Here is a 21,713-nt window from a genome sequence, read left to right as displayed (position 1 = left end):
TATTTAGCCTTAGATGGAGTTTACCACTCACTTTGGCATATGCTGCACCGCACACTATTGGCGTCCATTTTACAAAAGTAGAGCCACGTTTTACCCACTTCGACAACACGCTACACAACTGCAGTAAAGTCAATGTACCTAACGTGAAACCTGTCTGTGAATGGGCGGGGCGCGCCACAGCATGTTTTTTTCCGGCTTGCCGCAGTCACGTGTAATGTTACAGTCAATCACAGGTTTGCTTTATCATAATCGCGTGATAAGTACCGGAACATGGAATCGAAAGACGAGGCTTATTTCGATACTCATTAGTACCGAAACATTTCGGTCGGTGCCATTAAAGAACCGAAGTTCTGTACTCAGCCCTAGTTGTGTCTGATAAGAACAATTGGTGATCTCATGATGGAGCACAAGCAGGGCATATTGTAAATGGTGGGATTTAGACAATAGTGCTGATGTGCACATGGTTCTGTACATACGTCAGTAGCTGGGGGTCTGCATACTTGCACAGTACTCTTAAAGGTGTAACACAGTTCTTTGTGGACCTGAGCAGCTTTAACCCTCAAGTTAGGAGAGGCATTTCTGCATTAGATTAGTGTGGAATTTGAAGGAGCTGTTGCTCTTCTGTGGAATATCTGTGGCTTAACAGACTTATGGGGCATAAAAATCATTTGTCCATGATTTGAGCTGCACAGGTGGAGGATTACATTCAGTGCTGTAAAGTAATGCACTGATTTGTAACACTTTAAGGCTTAATGTTCCCTCAGTATATTGCAGTGTATTACAACAGCATTCTGTGCTGTAATGCTTGATTTAGTCTCTTTCAGTTTTGAGCACAAAGTTTCATTTGTATCAGGCACACTCTGACAAAAATCAAGTTACCTGTATCTAAATGAACTGCTGCTGATCGTTCGAATAGGTGTGATAGAAAACCAAAAGGTACTTCATTTACATAACTGTGCTCTGTAAATGAAGTGGCTTTTGCTAGTTGTTGACATCTGTTTGTGAATTTTGTGGGAGTTGGGTGTCAGAGTTTTAGTTGATAGTGGGTGTCGAGGGGGTTGGGTGACTTAACATCCTAGCCACAAGTTTTCCGATAAATCCTATGTGATGCATACAGATCGGCAGACCAGACCGTAAGTGTCTCGTGTCCAGTGTCCAGCTTTGTTTTTGTCAACTTTAAACCACATTTTGAAGTGTTTACATCCTGCTCCAGTTAGCTGTGGGGAGAGGCTGTAGACCTTTTTATTATTAGTCCAACAATGGTTAAAAAAAGAGGAGAAAAGTGGAGGGAAAGCATTCACTGAGTGAGCATAATGGACACTCAAAAACTGCTTGTCATTGTCATTTCAGATTTAGAGGAGTACAGAGGCAACCAGTGAAAAACACATTAGATTACATATGGTGCCTCATGCAGAGCCCCTTTCAGAAATTTACTGCTTCACTGCAGTTTAGGGTGTTGGTCTTATGTCGAAATAAAACTCCTACTCACTTAAAAATCTCCCAAAGTCCGACCTAGTAGCAATTCCTGTATCCCTTCAATATGGAACCAGTGTAATTATGTGCAGTAACACTAAGCATGCATAAGATTACAATGTACTGATGTAAGATGTTTTAAAGGCTGTCTGCCAGACATCCTGCATTCAAAAGCAGTAGAAGACGACATATAATATATCTACAAAAGAACCAAAAAGCACAATAGTTTTGTATGACAGAGATGCATGTTTTTCAGTCATTTCATCACAGAAAACTATGAGTTATAGGAGTCACTGGAAACTTCAGACTGCCACGATATACGTGGTCTTCAGAAGTGTGTATAAACTTTGTTCGCGACCCTATATACTGTAGTGTTCACTCCACAGTTTGCTCATACACATTTAAATATTTTGGAAAAAAAGTTGTCATTAAAAATACATATTTACATAAAAAATGTTTTCACCACCTTCACACCACTTGCGTCACATAGCATAAGTGACCTACTTACTGCCCCCACCCAACCAAAATCAAGTGCAACAAGATGAAACAATTATACCACTCCCAAAAGATGTCATGGTTCAAAAAGTTGTAGGGAGCTTTGGAGCAGGCGGCTGTTGTTAGGATTGTGTCATGTCTCTGATATGAGCCATGTGGAGGAGTGGGAGTTACAGGATGGGGGAGGTGCTTCTCACAGGCTATCAGATAGGAACTGGTGAAGAAGGAGGGAGGAAACGGCTCTCATTTGGAAAGCAAAACATTGTTAGGAAGTCTGCTTTGTGACACATTTCTAGAGACATTATTCTTCTCGATACAATATTCTCTCTCACCTTGTGGAGAAAACCTTCTTTCTGGTGACCCATTAATCACTTTTTTATTATTTACTATGAAGTAAAATCAAATACTTTTTTTTGTTTTACATTTAAGTAAATCAACAGTGTTTGCTTTTTAATCAAAGCGGTCAAAGTGTTTCCACATATCACTGATATATTGTATATTCAAGGATACATGAAAGGTTCTTGGCCTCACCCTGAAACAAGGGGCCTACTTCTGTCAGGGGCATAACTATGTACTATAAAGCCTTATGTGACTGTCCACAAAAACCCATATAGTTAAAACACTAAAAGAAAAAAGAGGAGAAAGGCTTTGAGCTGGCTGCTGCTGCTCCGGGACAATGTGTCCATCCAAACAGCACAGGTGACAGAAACAGAAACACTGAACATGCTGTTCAGCATCTGGAAACTCAAGATTTGAGCTTCTGCAAAGGGATAGTGAAGCGTGAAAATGGGTGGACCAAGTAAATTGAAGTGAAAGACTATGTTGAAGAATTGTGTGAAGAATTTATAAGAACAATCTTTCTCCTGTGATGTTTTCTGATGAGGCTGAGAACTTTTTGATGTACCCTCGTATGACATGTCTGCTTTGAACTTTTAAGATTGTCGCCTCATATGGTCTCATAACGAAAAAGATGTTTTTTCCTCCATAAGAGGTAGCAAGTGTCTAACCTAAATGTTACTTTGCTGATTTTATCAATAGCCATTTCTTAGATATGGAAAGCAAAAACAAGTTCTACTGTGTGACATTAGAACTTTAGTGAATAAAACAGTTTAAGTACTTCTTCTACCACTAACACTGACATTCAGTTAGTGAAACAGTGAAAATAAGACGGTTTTTCTGCAGCCCTCAAACCACTAAATGTTGTTGCTCTGTGCTCTGAAGGTAAAACTAAAATTCCATACGACTTCTGAAGTGACAAACAACTTGTTACTCTTGTAGCAAAAAATGTTTTTATGCATTGACTGTAGTGAAGGTTTATCATAGTTTTAAATGTTTTTTTTTCATCACCTGTGTTGCTGCACGGAGCTGCGAGTGAGTGACAGAGCTGTGTGACCGAATCTGATTTAGAAAGCGAAAGAACATCAATAACACATAGACATCAGACACATCTCTGATGTTGAGATAGATTGTGCAATACAATGATCTTCCTACGGTTTGAAAGTATTGTGTATACAGCCATGGCCATAAGTTTGGACACAGCATGACTTACTATGTCTGTTTTGATATCTATTACAGAACATAACTAATATTTTTTGACAGCACCAGTTTAATTAGTCAACAAATCAACAAGGGATATAATATTATCAATAAATTCCAACAATTGGAACAACTTTGTTCCCAAAACATAATATTAGAAGAAAATAACAAAAAATGCAGTTACTTTCACAACCAAATTTGGTAAGAATAACAAAATGACACCAAACTCTTTTGATGTTTTTTTCAAATATGAAACTTAATATAGTTCTCAGGAGTTGTGTACTGTATTGTAAGTGACAATTTTGTGGTATTTTCTAAGATTCACAAGCATCATGGTACTTGTGTCCAAACTTATGGCCATGGCTGTAGAACCATTATCATCAGAGCTTATTGATTCTCCCTTTTTTTAATAATTACGCCCCGTAACTTACTTATTACCAGGGTTCAGTATCTATCTCTTGGTGTGACGGCTAACACTCAGCAGTTTCAAATATCTAGTACTTATGACCCAAATGTTTGGACCATTGGACACATGTAGCTTTGTCTGGCAGACACGAGAAACATCTTGCTTGCCTATGGTGGCCTATAGCTCTATCTGGACAATCCCAGTACACTCATATAAGAATCTGTTGATGGTATTTGTTGATATTCTGTTGGCAGCACAGGAAAGAGCAGGATCCTTGTGATAAATTGTCATTTACTGTGAAGCAAAATCAAATACTTTTTTTTTTAGCTATCTACACATCAGCTAACAATCAAATGCTGCTGTATGGAGGGTTAAAATATGAAGCTGAATATTTTGTTGCTGTTCAATAATTCATAGGCTGTTCAAATATGCATACATTCCAAGCATGGCTGCAGATTCACATCTGAAACATCGAGGCATGCGATACAACAGGAAAGCACTGGACACCTCAAGTAGAGAAAAACACTTCCAATTGTGTTTCTGACTTCAGATAATGACATGTTGACGTGGATGTCAACACAATAGTAATGGTCTATTTTCGTCTAGTCTGAGTTAAGGCAATTGTCTTCGGTAATCAGGCAGTATTTGAGTGGAGCCTTTGTTGTTATCATTTTTTCCATTACAGACATGCAGGAAGGAAAGCCATTGTTCAGCAGAGAGTTTTAAGGCATTTCCTCAGAATGTGACCTCTTCAGGAACCTCCCTCAGACATGTCTGTTCATTGTTTTTCATATAAAAGTACTTGTTTCTTTGTTATACATAACGGTAGGCCTCGTGGTCTTGTGCACATCTGTTTCAATAAAGGTGCAGCCTGTCTGCTTTGAAGTGGAAACGTGTGGCAAGTTTGAAAGAAATTGGTATGAAGAATTGAATGATTGGAAAGTTCAGCTGCCAGTCATGAATCATCCTACTGAGCAGGTGGTGCTTAGGAGCTTCAGTTACAGTCAGGTCCATAGATATTTAGACACTGACATAATTTTTAGTGGTGTAGGAATCACAACACATTTTATATGTGCCCTCTACCTTTTTAAGGGACTAAAAGTAGTTTGACAAACTAACACAATCTCGAATCAAATCACTTTTAATATTTAGTTGCAGATCCTTTGCAGTCAATGAGGTCTGGAACCCATAGACATCACAAGACGCTGGGTTTGGTCCCTGATGATGCTCTGCCAGGCCTCTGCTACTGCTGTCTTGGGGCATTTTCCCTACGGTTTTGTCTTCAGCAAGTGAAATTCATGAGTGTCTAATGAATGTGTATAATGTGTATAATGATGATATAATGATTATATATATGTGTATATGATATTTGTATATAATGAACGCCTTTACGTTCATTATAGGCAAACACAAGCAACAGACTTAATGTTGTATGAAGTGATTTGGGTAAGGTTTTTTTTCTGCATTTCAGCACCAATATTGTTCTGAAAACATCACAGAGACCCTATGACACAGTTTGCTGCCTCAATCACAAAACCCTTTTCTCCTTCACTTTGCTCTGCAGTTTCACATCTATTACAGATTGAGAAGTCCATAAAAATGAAACTTCACTGTACTGAAGACAGAATTGTAACGGGTGTTCTCAGGTTGATTCCAAAGCTCCATCACAACTGTTTTTTATTGTTGTTAAAGTAGTAATTAGATTATCATCACAGACAATTCTGTGTTTAAAGATAATAAACTCAGCTATTAGTTTTACAGACAGGTTGATAAGCCAGTTCTTAGTTTAGGTTTAATCTGTCTTTATTAGAGCATTATTCTGTGTTATGCCATCTGATGCACTGTCCAGTTTCACAAGTGAATCTTGCACATACAGTGGCTCTCTCCATCGCTGTAGTGGGTTCGTCTGAGTGAAGCTGTAAGGAGCATTACTGTAAAAGTGGCCTTTCTCTGTGATTGAGTGCTGTCTCTTTAACAGACTGGTGAAACCACATTGTTTAGTCACAGCTCATTGGGCAGCGGGAATGAGTTAGCTCGAGAAACTACAAATGATCTTGATTGTCATTCTAATGATGTTTAGTCCCAGTTAATCATTTAAACTCTAGTAATAAATGCACTGGGATATATAAGCACTTTGTGGTGTTCTGTCTTACAAACATCATCAATCTCTGTGCTGCTCCAGCAGAGGCTTGTTTGTGAGAATCAGTAGTTAGAGTGTACTGATTTTGTGATTTTTACTGTGATTATCGGACTAGATCATCATTAACTTGTGTCTCTGTTTTCAGCAGAGAGCAGAAAGAGGAATGGACAAGAGAATTATATATAGATAATATAATTATGCTATTTTTTCATTTTGCCACATTAAGATGTTTATAAATGCATTCAAACAAAAATACATAAACATTAAACTCATGTTCATGCATGACAGCAGGATACCCCAAAACAGAAAGCAAATGAACCAGGCTTATAAATGAGAGGAGAACACTTAAGAGCTTACTTGGGAATTGTCAGTTAAGTTTTCTGCAGTAACTTAATAACCCAGGGACATATAGAAAGCTTTCTTTATGCCCCAGTGTACATTACAAGCAGAGGCTGCCAATAGCCTTTCAGCTACTTTTGATGGTGCTCAAAAGAGAAAAGCAGTTCTAGCAGTAGAATACACTGTATAACCAAACATGTCTGTTTTTAAAATGTCAGGACACTGTCTAATTTATACCAGACAAACTTTGAAAAAAAATGTAAGCTAAATTTCTTATCCATTATAAGTTTATGTAGGCTCTGGTGGTCTAATCATGGCTGGACTGTACTGTCACAGACCAGGTCAGAGATTCAAACGCAGATGACAAAGACACAGTAGACAGTATATTCAAACAAAAATACATTTATTTACAATAAGAATATTTACACAGAATCACATGTAAGGCTGAAGGGTAAGGGGAACTGATGTCACAAGTGATTGGACAAAGCTGGTTTCTCCTGGGTGCACAGATGGAGTTTGTTGTCCTGGAGAGAGTGGTGAGAGAGGACTGCCCCCACACCGTGTCAGAGGTGTTGACTTCAATGATAGGATCAAGATAGGATCAGGCTGGATGAGGATGTTATGTTATGAAGCAACGGTTGAAGTCTAAGTGGCTTTGGATGACCAGCAAAATGGCTTGGAGGTGGAGGTCAGGGCAGTTAGGTGGGCAGCAACCTTGCTGTAGTGGTGTATGAATCTCCTGTAGAGGTTGGTGATTACAGTTGTCAGGTTGGGGCCAGTCTTTCACGGTGGAGAGTTTCATGGGGTCCATTCGTACCTCACCTCGGGAGTTGACATAGCCCAGGAAGCACGCAATGGGCTAATTCAAAGGTTACGCTCCTTATGTTGTTTCCTGGAGGCGGCTGTCCAGTCGGATGGCCAGCGAGATTAGCTGGTCCAAACTTGAGACGTTGTTCTGGGTTGCTAGCTCATCCTTGAGGACGTCTCGTAGGCCCATATAAAAGACGTCTGGAGTGCCTTGTCGTTCCAGTCACTCTTGGTTGCTAAGGTTGCGGAACTCGATTGTGTATCCAGCCATGTTGTATGTTTCTTGACAAGTGGGGATGAGTCCGTTGCTAGCATCTTGCCCTCTGACAGGGTGGTCAAAGACCTTCCTGGTAGACAGACTAAGAAGGGGAGACTTGGTGGACTGGTGGAAAACTGAGTAATCTGAGAAATCAAACTGGACAATTAATGGTTAGTTGAGACATTTGATTTATTAGTGCGGTCAACTAGACTGCAAAGTAAGTCATTAAGCAATTGTATGCTGGATGGTGACAACAGGAGGTGCTAGGTCAGGACCGGCTCTGCTGCTGGGCTCACACAGAGCCAGAAATAGCTGCAGAAGCCAGGAAAGGACAAAATACTAGAATGGGATCTACCAAACTAGAAGACAGATTTAATCTTGCAAATGCAGACACATTTTTACAAGGTAGAGCTAACCAGGATTTCAGAGCAAAGATAGAAAAGTCGAGGGCAGGAGAGCATAATAAACAGAATGGTGCATGAAGACACACAAGCACTAAATGCTAAACAAGACAGAGAGAGGGGCTAAAGTTAGCTGACAGCCTGATGAGGAGAGGGAGTGACGGAGCAGGCGTGTGTCGGCAGGTGTAGGAGCCAGGTGGTTTCAACCTCAGATATAGTTCAAGAACCTACAAGAGAAGTCTAGTTGATTTCTACTGAAGCTCCTACGATTACTGTGACCTGGATGACTAAGAATCTACACAGACATATTGCCCTGCACTTTGAGATGAACGCCCTACGATTTATGCGGGAGTATGAGAAGATGGCACAACTGTCTGTTTATGTTCACAATAACATGGTAGTTATGCCCATAGGCGTCAGTTTAGGGGGGGGGCGGTGGAGACGTGTCCCCCCCACTTTTTGTCAGGGGTCATTTTGTCTCCAACACATTCAAATTCTTCACATGTAAACCCAGTTATTTTCAGTAGTATAGAAAATTCCGACGCTCCTGAACGCACCATCCGCACTCGACCGAGAGTTGCACAGACACGCAGCACACCTTCTACCTGCATGTACCAATAGCTCAACAGCTTGAGCCTCCGCCTTTGGTGCGGTGGTTGTGAGTTCGAGCCCAGCTTGTGGCATTTTGCAAGTGCTGTGGTCTCCATCCCCCCCACTTTTAAAAACAAACTGACGCCCTTGGTTATGCCGACCTAGCATGACAATAGCTAACAGCTAAAAAGCCACGAAGTAACTGCAGAAATAACATAAGTGTATTTGAGAATACAGAACGACTGTTCATCACACCATCAGCTGCATGTTGAGGAGCATTTTAGGAGGAGCAATGTGAGAGGGGACGGGCTTTATTCAAATGATTCACAGTGCTGTCTGTCTTCAGCAACTGTCATGGATTAACATTAGTGTTGAACTACTTGTGACCATTATGTATTTAATATGCAACTCTGTCAAAGACGACATGTTTAGACATCTAAGAAAGGTGTCTCTGGTTTTTATTTTGGTTCGTATGAGTCGTGATTTAATGACAAATAAAATGGTGGAGTAGAGAAAGTGTGATTGACCGTTAAAGGCCATCAGAGGGCTGCAGAAATAATGTTTCGCCAGTAACTTCACTCATTAGGTTGCTTATATACAACATACACCTGTGGCCTAAATCTTAAGATAAATTCATCAGTCCAAATGATCGCTAAATTAATGCATGCTCCATAGAAATATCTTAGTGTTTTTGTTGATTTCCTCTCACAATTACCTGTTGTTTTTTTTTTTTAAATTTTGAACCTGTACTACAACCTACCTTAAATTTGCGGCAACAAGAAGTTCAAGACAAGATGTATTTCATAACTCATTTATAGGCAGATTTTTTTAAAGGTAATATAATTCCCCAGAGGTTTAATGCTTTATTGCATGTTTTTGTACTTAAAAATTCCTCTCTGTTGTAAATTTCCACAAATACTAAAGGACAAAGTATTGTAAAACAGTAGAATGTTCTGCCTGTAATTCATGTTTGTTGTCATAAGTGTTAAGATCCCAAAAAAGAAGTTATTTTATTCATTATATATATTTTTAAATTAATTGGCCGATTAATCAGTTATCAGAATTTTTTTCTGCCAAGTATCGGAATCGGAATCAATCTCAAAAAATCCATACTGGTTGAGCCCTATATACAACATTACCATTAGTTGCTGCTGAATCTGCTACGCTTGACCTTTAACTTGTGTAATAAATATTTTTCAATGAAGAGAACTGAAAAAAAAAGAGTTTAGCTATGGTCTTAACTGCTTATTTTGTTCAGTGGCCTCATCTCTACAGCTTTTTGTTCTTTTATAGGAAAAAGCAACACTTACATCTTCACATCTGCAATGATTACTGCGCATCTGACATTTGGGATCGTAGATTGCTGCACATGAAAAAAATGTGTTCTCTAATAAATAATTCCGCCTTGAACATACATATTCACAGGCCTTTGATTTGGGTCTGCGAAAAATCTAGCAGTGTGACATGGCACGTAATGAGCACTCCCCCTCACAGTCAGACTCATGTATATTCCAGTTTGACAGTGGAATGCTTTGGATCTGTTTCATTCCTATCCCTTTAGCATAAATGCAGACCTAGATTCGTTGTGTTTCACATGATTTATCTGCTACAGAAACAATAATGGATACTTGGCATGAAAATAATGCATTACAGAAGAAATGTATTTTAGGGTCTTCCAGTGGTGAGAAACTTTATTCTAAAAATATCTCCACATTTGTTCTGGAAAACATTATTGTGCATTTCTTCAAACCTGTGTGTGCTTTAGATGCAGTCCAGCATGTGTGGATGTACATCCTTGTGTAGTGGCTGCAGCTGCTGTCAGGCTGTCTTTCTGCCCTGTGTGTGTCTGGGCTGGCAGCCAAGTGGATGCAGTCAGCCGGGGAGAGAGGAGTGTGTGCAGGAGGGGGGTTCTGTCACTCTTTCTACATGGCATTAATGAATGGGACCTCAGATGGGAAGAAGAAACAGAGCATTCACTCTACAAACTCATTTTGCCGCCGCCCCTTATGAATGTGGCTCTTTTATAGCCGATTTTTTTTTGTGTGTGTGTTTGTGCCTCTCAGTTTGCTGCAGTGAATTTAATAGGGCTCCTCTCCTGCTATTGTAGGCAACAGTGAGTGCCTTGCTTTGTATCTGCCCCTGTGTTTCTTCACAGTCTTTCTTTACCATTTCAGCAGGCTGCTATTTTTTTTCATTTCTTTGACTTTTCTCTGTAGGTTTATTTACAAGTTTCTAAGCATTTTAAATTTAAAATATTTAAAGTAGATACAGTGCACAGAGTGAATAATAGCAAAGCTGCACTATGAGAACAGACTGTAGCCATGGAATACAATGAACAACCCGTCCACAAAAATTAAGTGGCAGACCCAGTATATTCAGTTTAGATTGCTTGCGTGATTGGCTGGAAGCCCAGCCTGCCTGCCAAGCCTGGTCAAAACGAAGGCTCCTGTGATTTGAGAAATAAGTGAGAATCATCATATTATAGCACAGTGAAGGTATTTTGTGAGCTTCTCTTTTAATTTTATGTTACTTTCAACAATAACCTTAGCCTAGCCATGCTAGACAACCCACGGCAACAAATTTAATTCTCTGCCAGGGTGGGTCTAGTTACCCTCCATAAGGCTCGAGGCTGGATTCTCCTAAAACTGGCCGGACCAATCACCATGAAGTGTAGAGTCAGAAGGCGGGCGTAACTAAGTGACAACAGAGGCGCGACGATTCTGACAGAAACAACCGGCGCACAATAAACAGTTATCTTTCGACTCGGCTTTGGCCACAGCCCTTAAAGATTTGAAGCTAAAATTCAACTTGAAAGATAAACAAAGGACGGCACTGAAGTGTTTCATTGAGAAGAAAGACGTATTTGGACTTATGCCGACGGGATATGGCAAATCCTTAATATACCAGTTGGCTCCGCTGGTTGGGAAGCTAATGGGACTTAGCCACAATCCGCCGGCGCTCTAGGAACTACGTCAGCCTATTCGTTGCGCTGATTGGTTGTATACCTACACAATTGCTGCAGAGTGATTTTAGCCCGCCTCCCTCCCTGTCAAACGTTCCTAGACCCTTGTGTCTTAAGAGCTGGGTCTAGCGCGGCTAGGCTACAATAACCTGGGACGACAAGCAAAATAACTCCTGGCAAACATTTTGAGGATGGAGATCTGTTAAATACCTGTGTAAATAGAAGGTCTGTTGGTGCATTATGTGTGCATTTTAAATTTATGTATAACGAAACATGATTAAAACACCAGAAATGTATAAAAACATTGATACATTGTGATGAAAAGGTTTTTCATTTGACTGAGGTGAAGTAGAAGCTTGTCATAAAAATCTAAAGATACAACACAAGCTGATAAAAGCAGATTTTTTTTAAATGCATTTTGATATCACAGTACCTGCTTCTTCCTCTACTTTTACATAAAGCTTTCATCCTCTACTGTCACTTACTATATCAGACAGGAGAAAGTGTCAGGTGTGCAGGATCCACTGGAGCAGCTCATGAAGCACCACAGGATGCACACATTATTTTTTTTTTTTTTTGCAAGTCCTAGCAAGCCTACAATGGCTACAGTATTTTATTGTAACTAGAGCTGGGCAAGTTAACGCACTTTATCACGTTATTATCACATTAACGCCGGCAATTATTTTATCGCACGTTTTTGAAATTATTCTTCTGAAAGTGGCTGGCTCTGAATCCTCAGGCAGACTAACCATGGATCACAAGAGGGCTGGATGTTAATCAGTACTTGGGATGGGTGTCATAATGTCTCACCCAAACAGTGGAGGGAGGCTTCGGCAGACTGGTTGGAAGCAGCGTGTGGGAGAAATGGAGATAAACTAAAGCAAGACAAGCTAACAAATGCCACAGTGAGGTAGTTAGCTATAGACTGCATTCTGGTTAGTATTGTGGAAGATCTGTTGGTCTGAAGAACGTTCTTAGGATCACAATAAATGACGGCCTGTGTGAGCCTCAACCTGCTCATACATGCGTTGATCGGTACTTGCCATCCCAAGTACCGATCAACATCCAGCCCTCTCAACCTCCAAAAGAAGTACAAACATGGACTTCACAGACTAAATTGTTTTCTGCAGTCAGTCTCAGCTGTGTACTTTTTCACCTCACTCTAACAGGGCCAGTTGCTGCTGAACATGGACTGTTTATGCTGCTTGTTGATAAAAGAAAACAGATTTAAGAACATTAACTTGCTGTTTCCTGCTATAATGTTATGATTATGGCTGTGTGCTCTGAGGGTGACTAATTTTTCTGTAACAAAGTACAGAAAAGGTTAATGCATAATTATTACATAAATATTTAGTTGAGATTTGCAAGAAATATTTGAACTACTACTGTGTAAAGGGAACACTGCTGTTTAAAAGCACCTTGTTTAAAATGTTTGCAAACCAAATGTTATTGCATTTTTGTTCATATAGCCGTACGTTTAAAATAGTGCAGAATAGACTTTTTCAATTCATTATTTAGTTTTGCACATAACAATGTAATTAATCATGATTGCGTAACAGTAATTGTAACCTATATCATACATTTTGTCCCCTACAAGTGTACATAAAGCTCCACTCAGAAGTCTCTGTAGTAATCAGTGAGGAAAAATGTACTGTACATGTGGACTGCACATGTATAAAATGTGAGCACACATGCACACCAAACACAATGCAGATAGTAACACAACTGCATGTGCTTCACTGTCTCACTGTTACAATGAAGAAATGCAGACACAGTGATGGTCTGTCTATTAGCTTGTCACAACAACATGGTGGTGCAGCTCCTGAATTGCAAGTTTGGTTCAGATATTGGATGGTTTTGATAAGAAGTTAGTTTTTCTTTCATTCATGAATCAGAATATTCAAAAGCTGAACTAGAGTATAAGAGCGACCAAAAACTACATCAAATTAGCATCATAAGAGATCTAAGGAATAATGAGAGAATCTTATTCTGTTACTTTACTTGCCTTGTCTGTGGTGCTATGAACACACACTTTGTTTTTCAGGAAAAACATCCAGCTTGTTAGGCCATAAGATCACACAAACACACGCTCTCCTGGAAAACACTGGCCTTGAGCTGCTGTAGCAAAAAAGAAAAAAGGTGTCATGACCTTTGAAGATCTTAAGTTGGTATAAAATTAACGCTGCATAAACTGAAAAACTCCCACAAAATCGGTGCAAACACCTCATTTCTCCAACTACTCGACCCAAAAACAGTAGAGTGGAGCAAGCTTTGAGCAACACCCATGTCTAATTTGGGTTTAGGGAAGGCAAGTGTAACTAAAAAAAAAAAAAAAACAACAAGCAAAAGAAAGTGATTTTATGCAAAAAAAACCAACAAGACACTTGTAAATGATTTTTAAAAATTGTGAAGCGCAAAAACATAATTTTAATACTACACTCTGTAAAGGTTACAATCAGTATCATTTTTAATGTGTACCATAGTTTGCCATATAGGGGCTGTAACTTTTGAACCAATCTACTGCTATTTAAAAAATAACCAATGCATCTAAGTGGTAAAAGTGTCAGTATGATCTCACTAACGGACATGTTGGATGACTGATGACTGCTGGGACATAACGATGGCACAAGCACTGAAAGATATAAAAACGCAAATATTATCTTGTGTGCAAAGTGCAATCATATATCAATATTTAGGAAATATGCAGTGGTTTACAAATAAGTGTCATTGCCTCCACCTCTACTATGAATCTTTCCATTTACTGTGACAATAAATCCACATCACCATTTTGTCAATATAGCAAATAAAAAAGCTACCTTAACTTACCACACATCAAATTCTATTGAAATTGGTGAAATATTGACCAAAGACTGCATTTGTAGTTGAAACTAGAGATACAACCAAATATATACATTTGCAAGAAGTTTCTGCAGCTCTAATAAAACCGTAGATTGAAAATGTTGCATTCTTTTACTGGTTTTGCTGGGCCAAAAATTGTGGTTTTGGCCTTTGCTGGAGCACAGTGGATACTAGGGACAGTTTTGTCTGTATCCTCACCACATTTAATGGCCAAACTGGATGTGTGGATCAGTCTAATAGACTTCAATAGACTGATAGATTTGGTTTCCCATTTACAGAGTTAGGGCTGAGTGTGATATTTTTAATGCTTACAGGCAGCTGGCAGACTGTGAGGAGCTAGTCAATGAATTAGATCAGAAAAGCTGACTTTACCCTTAATATTGTAGAAATGTACATTCACTAATGCTGATCTACAGTCAACAAAAACTGTTTGTCATCATAGTAACATAGTGCATTTCTGCTTTCATTACTAAGTAGTGTGTAAAGCAAGTGAATTTTTAGGTAGACTTTCTACTAGACTTTTATTTCGTCTGGTGGTGGCGGCTGCTGTCTGGGTCATGGTGGCTAAAAGGTTACAGGTGACATACTGTCCTCCTTGAGTGCAGGTTAGAAGTGTGTATTGGATTTTCTGCTTTTCACATCCAGCAGATGCTCTTGAAAGTGACCTTAGTTCAACAGATCAAAGAGCACATCAATGTCATCGTCACGTCTTTCCTCATGTGGGCTATTTTAACCTTTCTAAAAGCTTTTTACCTTTCTTTATATTTCAAACAGAAGTGCCTGATCATTTTCCTAACGTGCTCTACAGGCTCATTCTCTGACTAAAAGTCATTTGGGAAATAGATGGAATGTGATGCCTACAGGAAGTCGCTGCTCTTGCTGAGAGGAGAAAAATAAGAATCTTTGCGTCGTGTTGCAGTGCAGGTTTGTTCATCCTTCTGCACTTTTTGGAAAGGATGGAGAGTAGTCTGCTCTCACCTGTGCCATTTAAGCTGTTCAGAACCGTTAGTAATCTTGTTACGTTACTTCTCAGTTCATAAGTACACTGATTTATATTTGTATCTCTATTTGTATTGAAAAAAATAGCAGAAGTGAGTTTAGACAATGAAAAAACACATGGAGAGAGAAAGATATTTAGGAAAGATCTCAAGCAACTGAACCAGGGATGTCCGGCTTACACGGTATGTTGCAACCCTGTCCTCTGGGTACTGTACAAAATGCTTTAATAGACACAGAGCCTCCAGTAAGGTTAGTAACAGGACAGAGAAAGTCTCAGATGTTGTGGTAAAGTCTGTGCAATGACAGAGCGATATTACTGTCCTTTCATATCACCTCATAAAGTAGTATGTCTGTATCCACACAAGCATGCTACCAATAACCGTCACCTGTTTGTCTCCGTTATCAATTCAAGTATTTATTTTTGGAAATTAAAACAGTAGTGCCCCCAGCAGGTCAAAATCTTACTTATCCAGTGACATATTTCAACATCTACCTCACAGATTAGTATGACTTTTTATACACATATTCATGTTATTCCCAGTGTAAAAGAACTGCAACAACAGTCATCTGACTTTACAGGAAGTACTATAATTAAGTCGTATGTCATTCCAATCAGCCTTGTTGTGTTTATTTCTATGATTATGCTAAGCTAATGGGTCCGTCTCATTATTCAGACTGTGGTATTTATACATACATGTATTTGTATATTGTAGGTGATCAGTTGGCATCCTCGGTACACAGCTGCCTTTAGAAGCTCAGTAATAACATTTCTTATTGCATGCAGGTAAACAAACTAGCGCTGGCACAAAAGGAAAGAACGGCTGAGCCAAACCTTAGTCATACGGCATTTGAGGTATTATTTATTGCAAGATTACAATCACTTTACTTCTCTAATCGTGATTTGATTTTTATGGCCATTGTTGGGAATAAAAACTCCAGCTTGTAAAGGTGATTTTGGGAGTGGGCTTCCGGGGCCGCAGAGAGTTGAGCTGGATGGCGGCTAGATGGAGTATAGCCACAGGTGGTCTGTAATTCTGCACCGTAATTGCTTGGCAAAGTGTATTATGGGTCTTCAGACCACTCATCCACTCTGTAGGGGTGGACAAGAGAAAAGGGTGAGCGAGGTGGAAAAATAGGATGGATAACATGATGTCCCGTTGTGAGACAATTCTGCCAGACACTTACAATATGTCGAGGGAGTATTATTATTGTGTGCGTTCAAAGAACACTTTCGGTGAAGGCTATTAAGCCAGACTAATGAAAATGATGGTGGCAAATGGGGAGACAATCTCCAATTCAATTGAAATGTCATTGTGTTTTAAAGACATGTGCAACAGACATTTTCTGCTCTTTGAATGGAGAAGATGTTATCAGTCTGGAGCTCGGCACCAGGAAAGCAGTCATCCTTTCACTGCTCGGCCATTTACATGTGGGTTTACAGAGTTCAGGGTCAGCAGCAGGACAGAGTCCCTGGAGTAATTTGGTGTTCGGTGCCTGCTTCTGGGCCACTTTCAGCTGGCAGCACCCACTGTGCAAACACCACCTCACAATAGTTCCTCAGTTCAGCTTCTGAGCCTCCTCACTTATCATGTTTGATGATTGGCGGGACTCATTAGAAAAACCCTCCTGCCAGCACATGAGATCAAACTGAGGATGCACATCTTTATGAACCTGACCAATCAGTCTTGATAGCATCTTATTCTGCTACTAGGACTGAAGGCGCAGTTGTAATTAATTGGTCAGTCAGTCCACAGGAAGTGTATCTTCAAGTATTTTGATCATTAATTCATTACCAAAAAAAGACAAATATTCTCTGTTTTAGCCTTTCATATAAGAGGATTTTGTTTGGAAAGGAAGCTGAATGTTTTACGGGTGTTTATCAAAGGGCTCTTAAAAATTAGAAGGGGCATGTTCTCCCTTTCCTGAGGAGGTCTGCATTTAACATTCTATGATTCATCCACAAATCCAGAAATAGTGGGCAGATGTAGTGATGATGAAAAACACTCTAAGTCTTACTGCTGGCTCTGAGCTTGACCTCCTTTTTTCTAACTCTTTTTTTTGGAGGTTTTACCAGCACCAACACAACCAGACAGTAAGCACACATGCAGCCGAAAGACAAACAGCATGTCACAAAGTGTGTCATTTTCTGACTTTAAATCACACCTCTTTGTGTCTGGTTGCAAACACCTCATCATTTGATCTACTTTTGTCACATCATCGCAGGTGTGTTTGTTGCGTATGCGTGGAGCTCATTGCACCTTTCTGTCTTTACCCAGCCAATCTTTCTTCAGTCATCTATCCTCTGCTCTGTGGCTTTAGACCTCTTTGGGGTGGTTGGTGTAACTGGTTTGGTGTACTGTTCACAGACAGCTCATGTCTGTTTCTGGTGTACATTTAGTCTCTTGTCTCTGACAGCTGAGTAAAGTATCTGTTAAACACCATGGAAAAAGCAAGTAAGAGGATCTCGAGTTAAGATCATTTCATTGAATGTTTCTGATGTTGATAATCAGCTTTTACACTCAAACACAGAACATGTGGTCTAGTGATGGATGGATTAAAGCTGATTACCAGAAGGACAGCTAACCGGACCTAAACTGGGTTGGTCTGTTCTGCCTAATGGGGCTAGAGCTAACAGGTTGTTTTTACTCATCAAGAGTTTCTTTCTTTGTTGATAGTAACACTTTGTCGGCACCGGTATCTATACGTGTGACCAATACTGAGCTCTGTGTCATACAAGATGTGCATCTCGAAATTATTATAAATAAGTACAAGCTTCAAATACGTGCATCTGTGCATGAAAAAGTGCTGCTGTTATTACTCCATCAAGGAACGCTGTGGAGTTATGTGACGATCAGCGTACATTTGTCCACCTGTTTGTCTGTCTGTTTGCAATATTACTCTGAAACAGACTAATAGTTGTGGATGAAATTTTCAGGGAAGGTCAGAAATGACACAAGGACCAAGTGATCAGATTTTGGCAGTGATGTGGCTTATAGTCTGGATCCATGGATTTGTTAAAGGTTTCTATATCATTGTGAGATAGCATCACAGCATCACTGTAACTATGACAACAAGTGAATAAATCCATACTACAAATCCACCGCTGCAGACTTATCGGGACTTACTCATCAGAAAATATACGATGACTGAGCAGCCTTGGCTTTCAAACCCTATTTTTAGTATCACTGCATGCAAGCTTTCAAAAACATTGTTTATTTAATGTGCTTTATTTTAATGCAGATAAAAAGAAGTCATTTGTAACTATGTGTTTTAATGAGGAAAGAATTCTTCGATTTAGTTTTTGTGATGTTTGCCTAAAATAAGTATTGAAACATTGAACAGAGTTTTGTAAAAGAAAAATAATAATAATGGAAATATGAACAAAACAGTGACAACAAAAAACATCTGATGTTTTAAAAATGTCAAATATAATGTAACATTTGTGCTAATGTGTTAGTACGTAACAAGGTGTAAGTTATTTTAACAAATGACTGATTGAAGAGTTAAACGGGGGATTGTGACCTAAATATCTTTGTCTGTCTCCTTCTACAGATGCAATGGCCAATCCTTCTCCAGCAAAGAGCATGGGTGACCCTGGAATTACCCCTCTGTCTCCAACACACACTCAGGTGACTCAGCTCTCCTGTACACATAAACTTGTATCTATACCTGCTGTAACTGCAGGCCGTGTATGATCTACAGACATGTTAGGTCTTCTGTTAGCAGAGGTTTAGCACAGCTGACTTTAGATATGCTAATCTTTTAACAAAATATTTTTGTCATATACTCTTTGACTACTATGTCTTTGGACAGTCATACTGTACTTAATCTCTGCTGTACATCAGGAGCAGTTCTTTCCCTTTCATTGTGATGTAAAGACACAGTGTGTGGTCTGCCTGCTCTTCACTTTTTTTTTAGCTATTCATTGTTTTCGCTTCCTCACTTGTGTATTTTACATAACAATGTTAGAGGACCAGAACAGGACAACTGGATTGAATCACTGCAAAAATAAACAATGATTAGGACATCGTGCACAGGAAGAAAAATACTTTCTGGACCATTGATTCCTCTACCATTCTGCTATTCTGTATCTATCTAAATAATATGGTTATTTTAAGGATACCACTACGCTGCAGTTCAAACAATAATAGACATCAGTGTATCCTGTGATATTTCTTTTAAAATCTTACTGATATTCACCCACGGTTTTGAACTGTTGTATTGTGTGTGACTCTCTTGTTGAAGCATATCTCATAACACACAATCACATGCCCTAATTCCATCACACTGTGTTTTCTTTTCTCTGTATAGCAGAATGACACAGACCAGGTACCACCAGGGCCGTCCTTTGTGGTGGTGGTAGCCATTGATTTTGGCACTACATCCAGTGGTTATGCTTACGCCTTCACTAAGGAGCCAGAGTGCATTCACACTATGAGGTAGGCCAGCACTGCAATGCAGACGCTGACAGAGGCAAGTGTGGGGGTGGACAGGAGCCACACCAACACCCTGTTACTTTCCTGATAGTGGTCTACCTGCTTTGAACATGCTAAAACAGCAGCCTGCATGCAAAGCGGAATGATCCAGGAGTCATTCAGATGATTTGAAAATACCAAAACAAGTGCAAGTGGTGCTAGCCTAAGTCCAACGGATCCTTAACCCTCATAAAATATTACTGTCCAAACAGGATGTTCTTGCTCAGGACTCATTTTAGAATCTAGTTCTGCCAGTGGAAGCACAGATTGAAGACCTGAGTTTCTCAAAAGGTTCTTGCATTGGAAATGCCCCCCTTTGTGGACTTCGCCTCTCCTGAATTCCATTAACTTGCACTGCTACATTTGCTTTGATGCTGTTTGCACTGAACATGTTGTCTATGATAATGATACATGATGTCTAACTGTTGTGAGTCCTGGGAAGGTTTTGTGCTTTTGAACATTAAAATGTGGTTGTGAATGGTCAGACTAATGGTGCATTACAGCATTTCTGAGTTGTTTGAAACTGAAGATGGTCTTAGCACATTTAGCAGCAATCTTTCCAAGAACAATGAGTTCACATGAGATATACATGGTACAGGAGTAGCAGCTAATTAAAAGCAGTAAGATCTCATCACTATTATCAGCAGATTCTAGGTGACTGCAGGTTAATAACCTCGATTTTGGTAAAGAATTGTTCAACATTTTAAGAAATGAGCTTGTTTTCCTTTGTTCAGACAATATGATGACAGGATTAGTATCTGTCGTGTTTGTGTGAATTACAGAGCTTTAGCATGGGGCTAGTTGCCTACCTTAGCACTCGGACTGGAAACAGAGAGGGGAAAGCTAGCATGACTCAGTCCAATGATCAACAGTATGCCAAGATCACTCAAGTCGCTTCTGTTAAATAAAAAGGAGGTTAGCAGAGAAACATGAATATCTTTCAAAATATGTTAACAAATATATGTTTTGACATTGGTTTGATATCAGGCACTGGAACTATCAACAATTCCAACTGAGAAGCCACACAGGTAATGCCATTACCCACTGATATTTGCTGGTTGCAGTGATGGTAGCAAAAATAACTAATGATCTTACGCGCCTTTCAGACATGCACTTAATCCATTAATCTGATGGCATCTAAACATATCAGCTTCATGTCTGATTGCCCACACTGACTCACTCACTTTTCCTTAACAGTCACAATGGCAGTCATACTTGGATGGACCCAGTAACATATCCATATTACTTACATAATTCTGAACCGCATTGAAAAACACACACAAGTGATGCACTTTGAGTTGCGTGAAGTGATTCAGGAAAGGCTTTTCAGCACCATAATTGTTCTGAAAACATCACCAACAGCACAAGGCACACTTTGGTGCCAAGATCACAAACACTCCTCTCATTCACTTTGCTCTACAGCGAAGAAGACAGAATGTGTAACCGTTCAGGTCAATCAGGCCCAGCAGCAGTTAATAAAATCCAGGCTTTGACAAGATGGTAACAGAAGCTGAAGTTCAGTTTATTGCTTCAGCTGCTTGTAGGAGTATTTTCTGACTTTAATAAAAACCTGCATCATCGGTCAGCAGCAGGATCTATATGAACCTCTCCATAGAGTGTTGTGTGTATTTACATATGTAGAACAACAGCGGTAATTTCCTTATTTTTTGAAATGGGCAGAGGATTGATCAGCATCTAACAGCAGGTCATACTGTGTACCTGTCAGTTAAATCATTTGGTACGTAGCGGGTGCTCTCTTGTTCAGGTCGGAACTAAAACACAGTTGTAGTGATACTTTTACTCCTACAAGGAATGCGGCAGAGTTCTTTGATGATTGGCGTAAGTTTGTCTGAATCTGTCTGTGTGCAACATTTCTCAAAAACGGACTAACGGATTTGGATGAAATTTTCAGGGAAGGTCAGAAATGACACAAGGACCAACTCAATAAATTTTGGCAGTGATGTAGCTTAT

General features: G+C 39.6%; 1 protein-coding gene across 3 annotated transcripts in view; it reads left to right on the top strand.

Annotated features, from left to right (window-relative positions):
- Nucleotides 1-21,713, top strand: part of hspa12a (heat shock protein 12A) — a 70,181-nt gene that overhangs the window by 9,518 nt on the left and 38,950 nt on the right. For 2 of the 3 annotated variants that reach the window (XM_022194331.2, XM_022194329.2), the window contains exons 2-3: nucleotides 18,820-18,896; nucleotides 19,579-19,706. In XM_022194331.2, the coding sequence (XP_022050023.1) occupies nucleotides 18,820-18,896; nucleotides 19,579-19,706 (205 nt within the window). The remainder of the gene's footprint in view (nucleotides 1-18,819; nucleotides 18,897-19,578; nucleotides 19,707-21,713) is intronic. The other variant, XM_022194330.2, reaches the window with a different exon arrangement.

Source organism: Acanthochromis polyacanthus, chromosome 15 (assembly GCF_021347895.1).
Source record: "Acanthochromis polyacanthus isolate Apoly-LR-REF ecotype Palm Island chromosome 15, KAUST_Apoly_ChrSc, whole genome shotgun sequence".
Lineage (NCBI taxonomy): Eukaryota > Metazoa > Chordata > Actinopteri > Pomacentridae > Acanthochromis > Acanthochromis polyacanthus.
The sequence above is the reverse complement of the archived record's forward strand: the minus strand, read 5'-3'. Positions and strand labels throughout refer to the sequence as shown.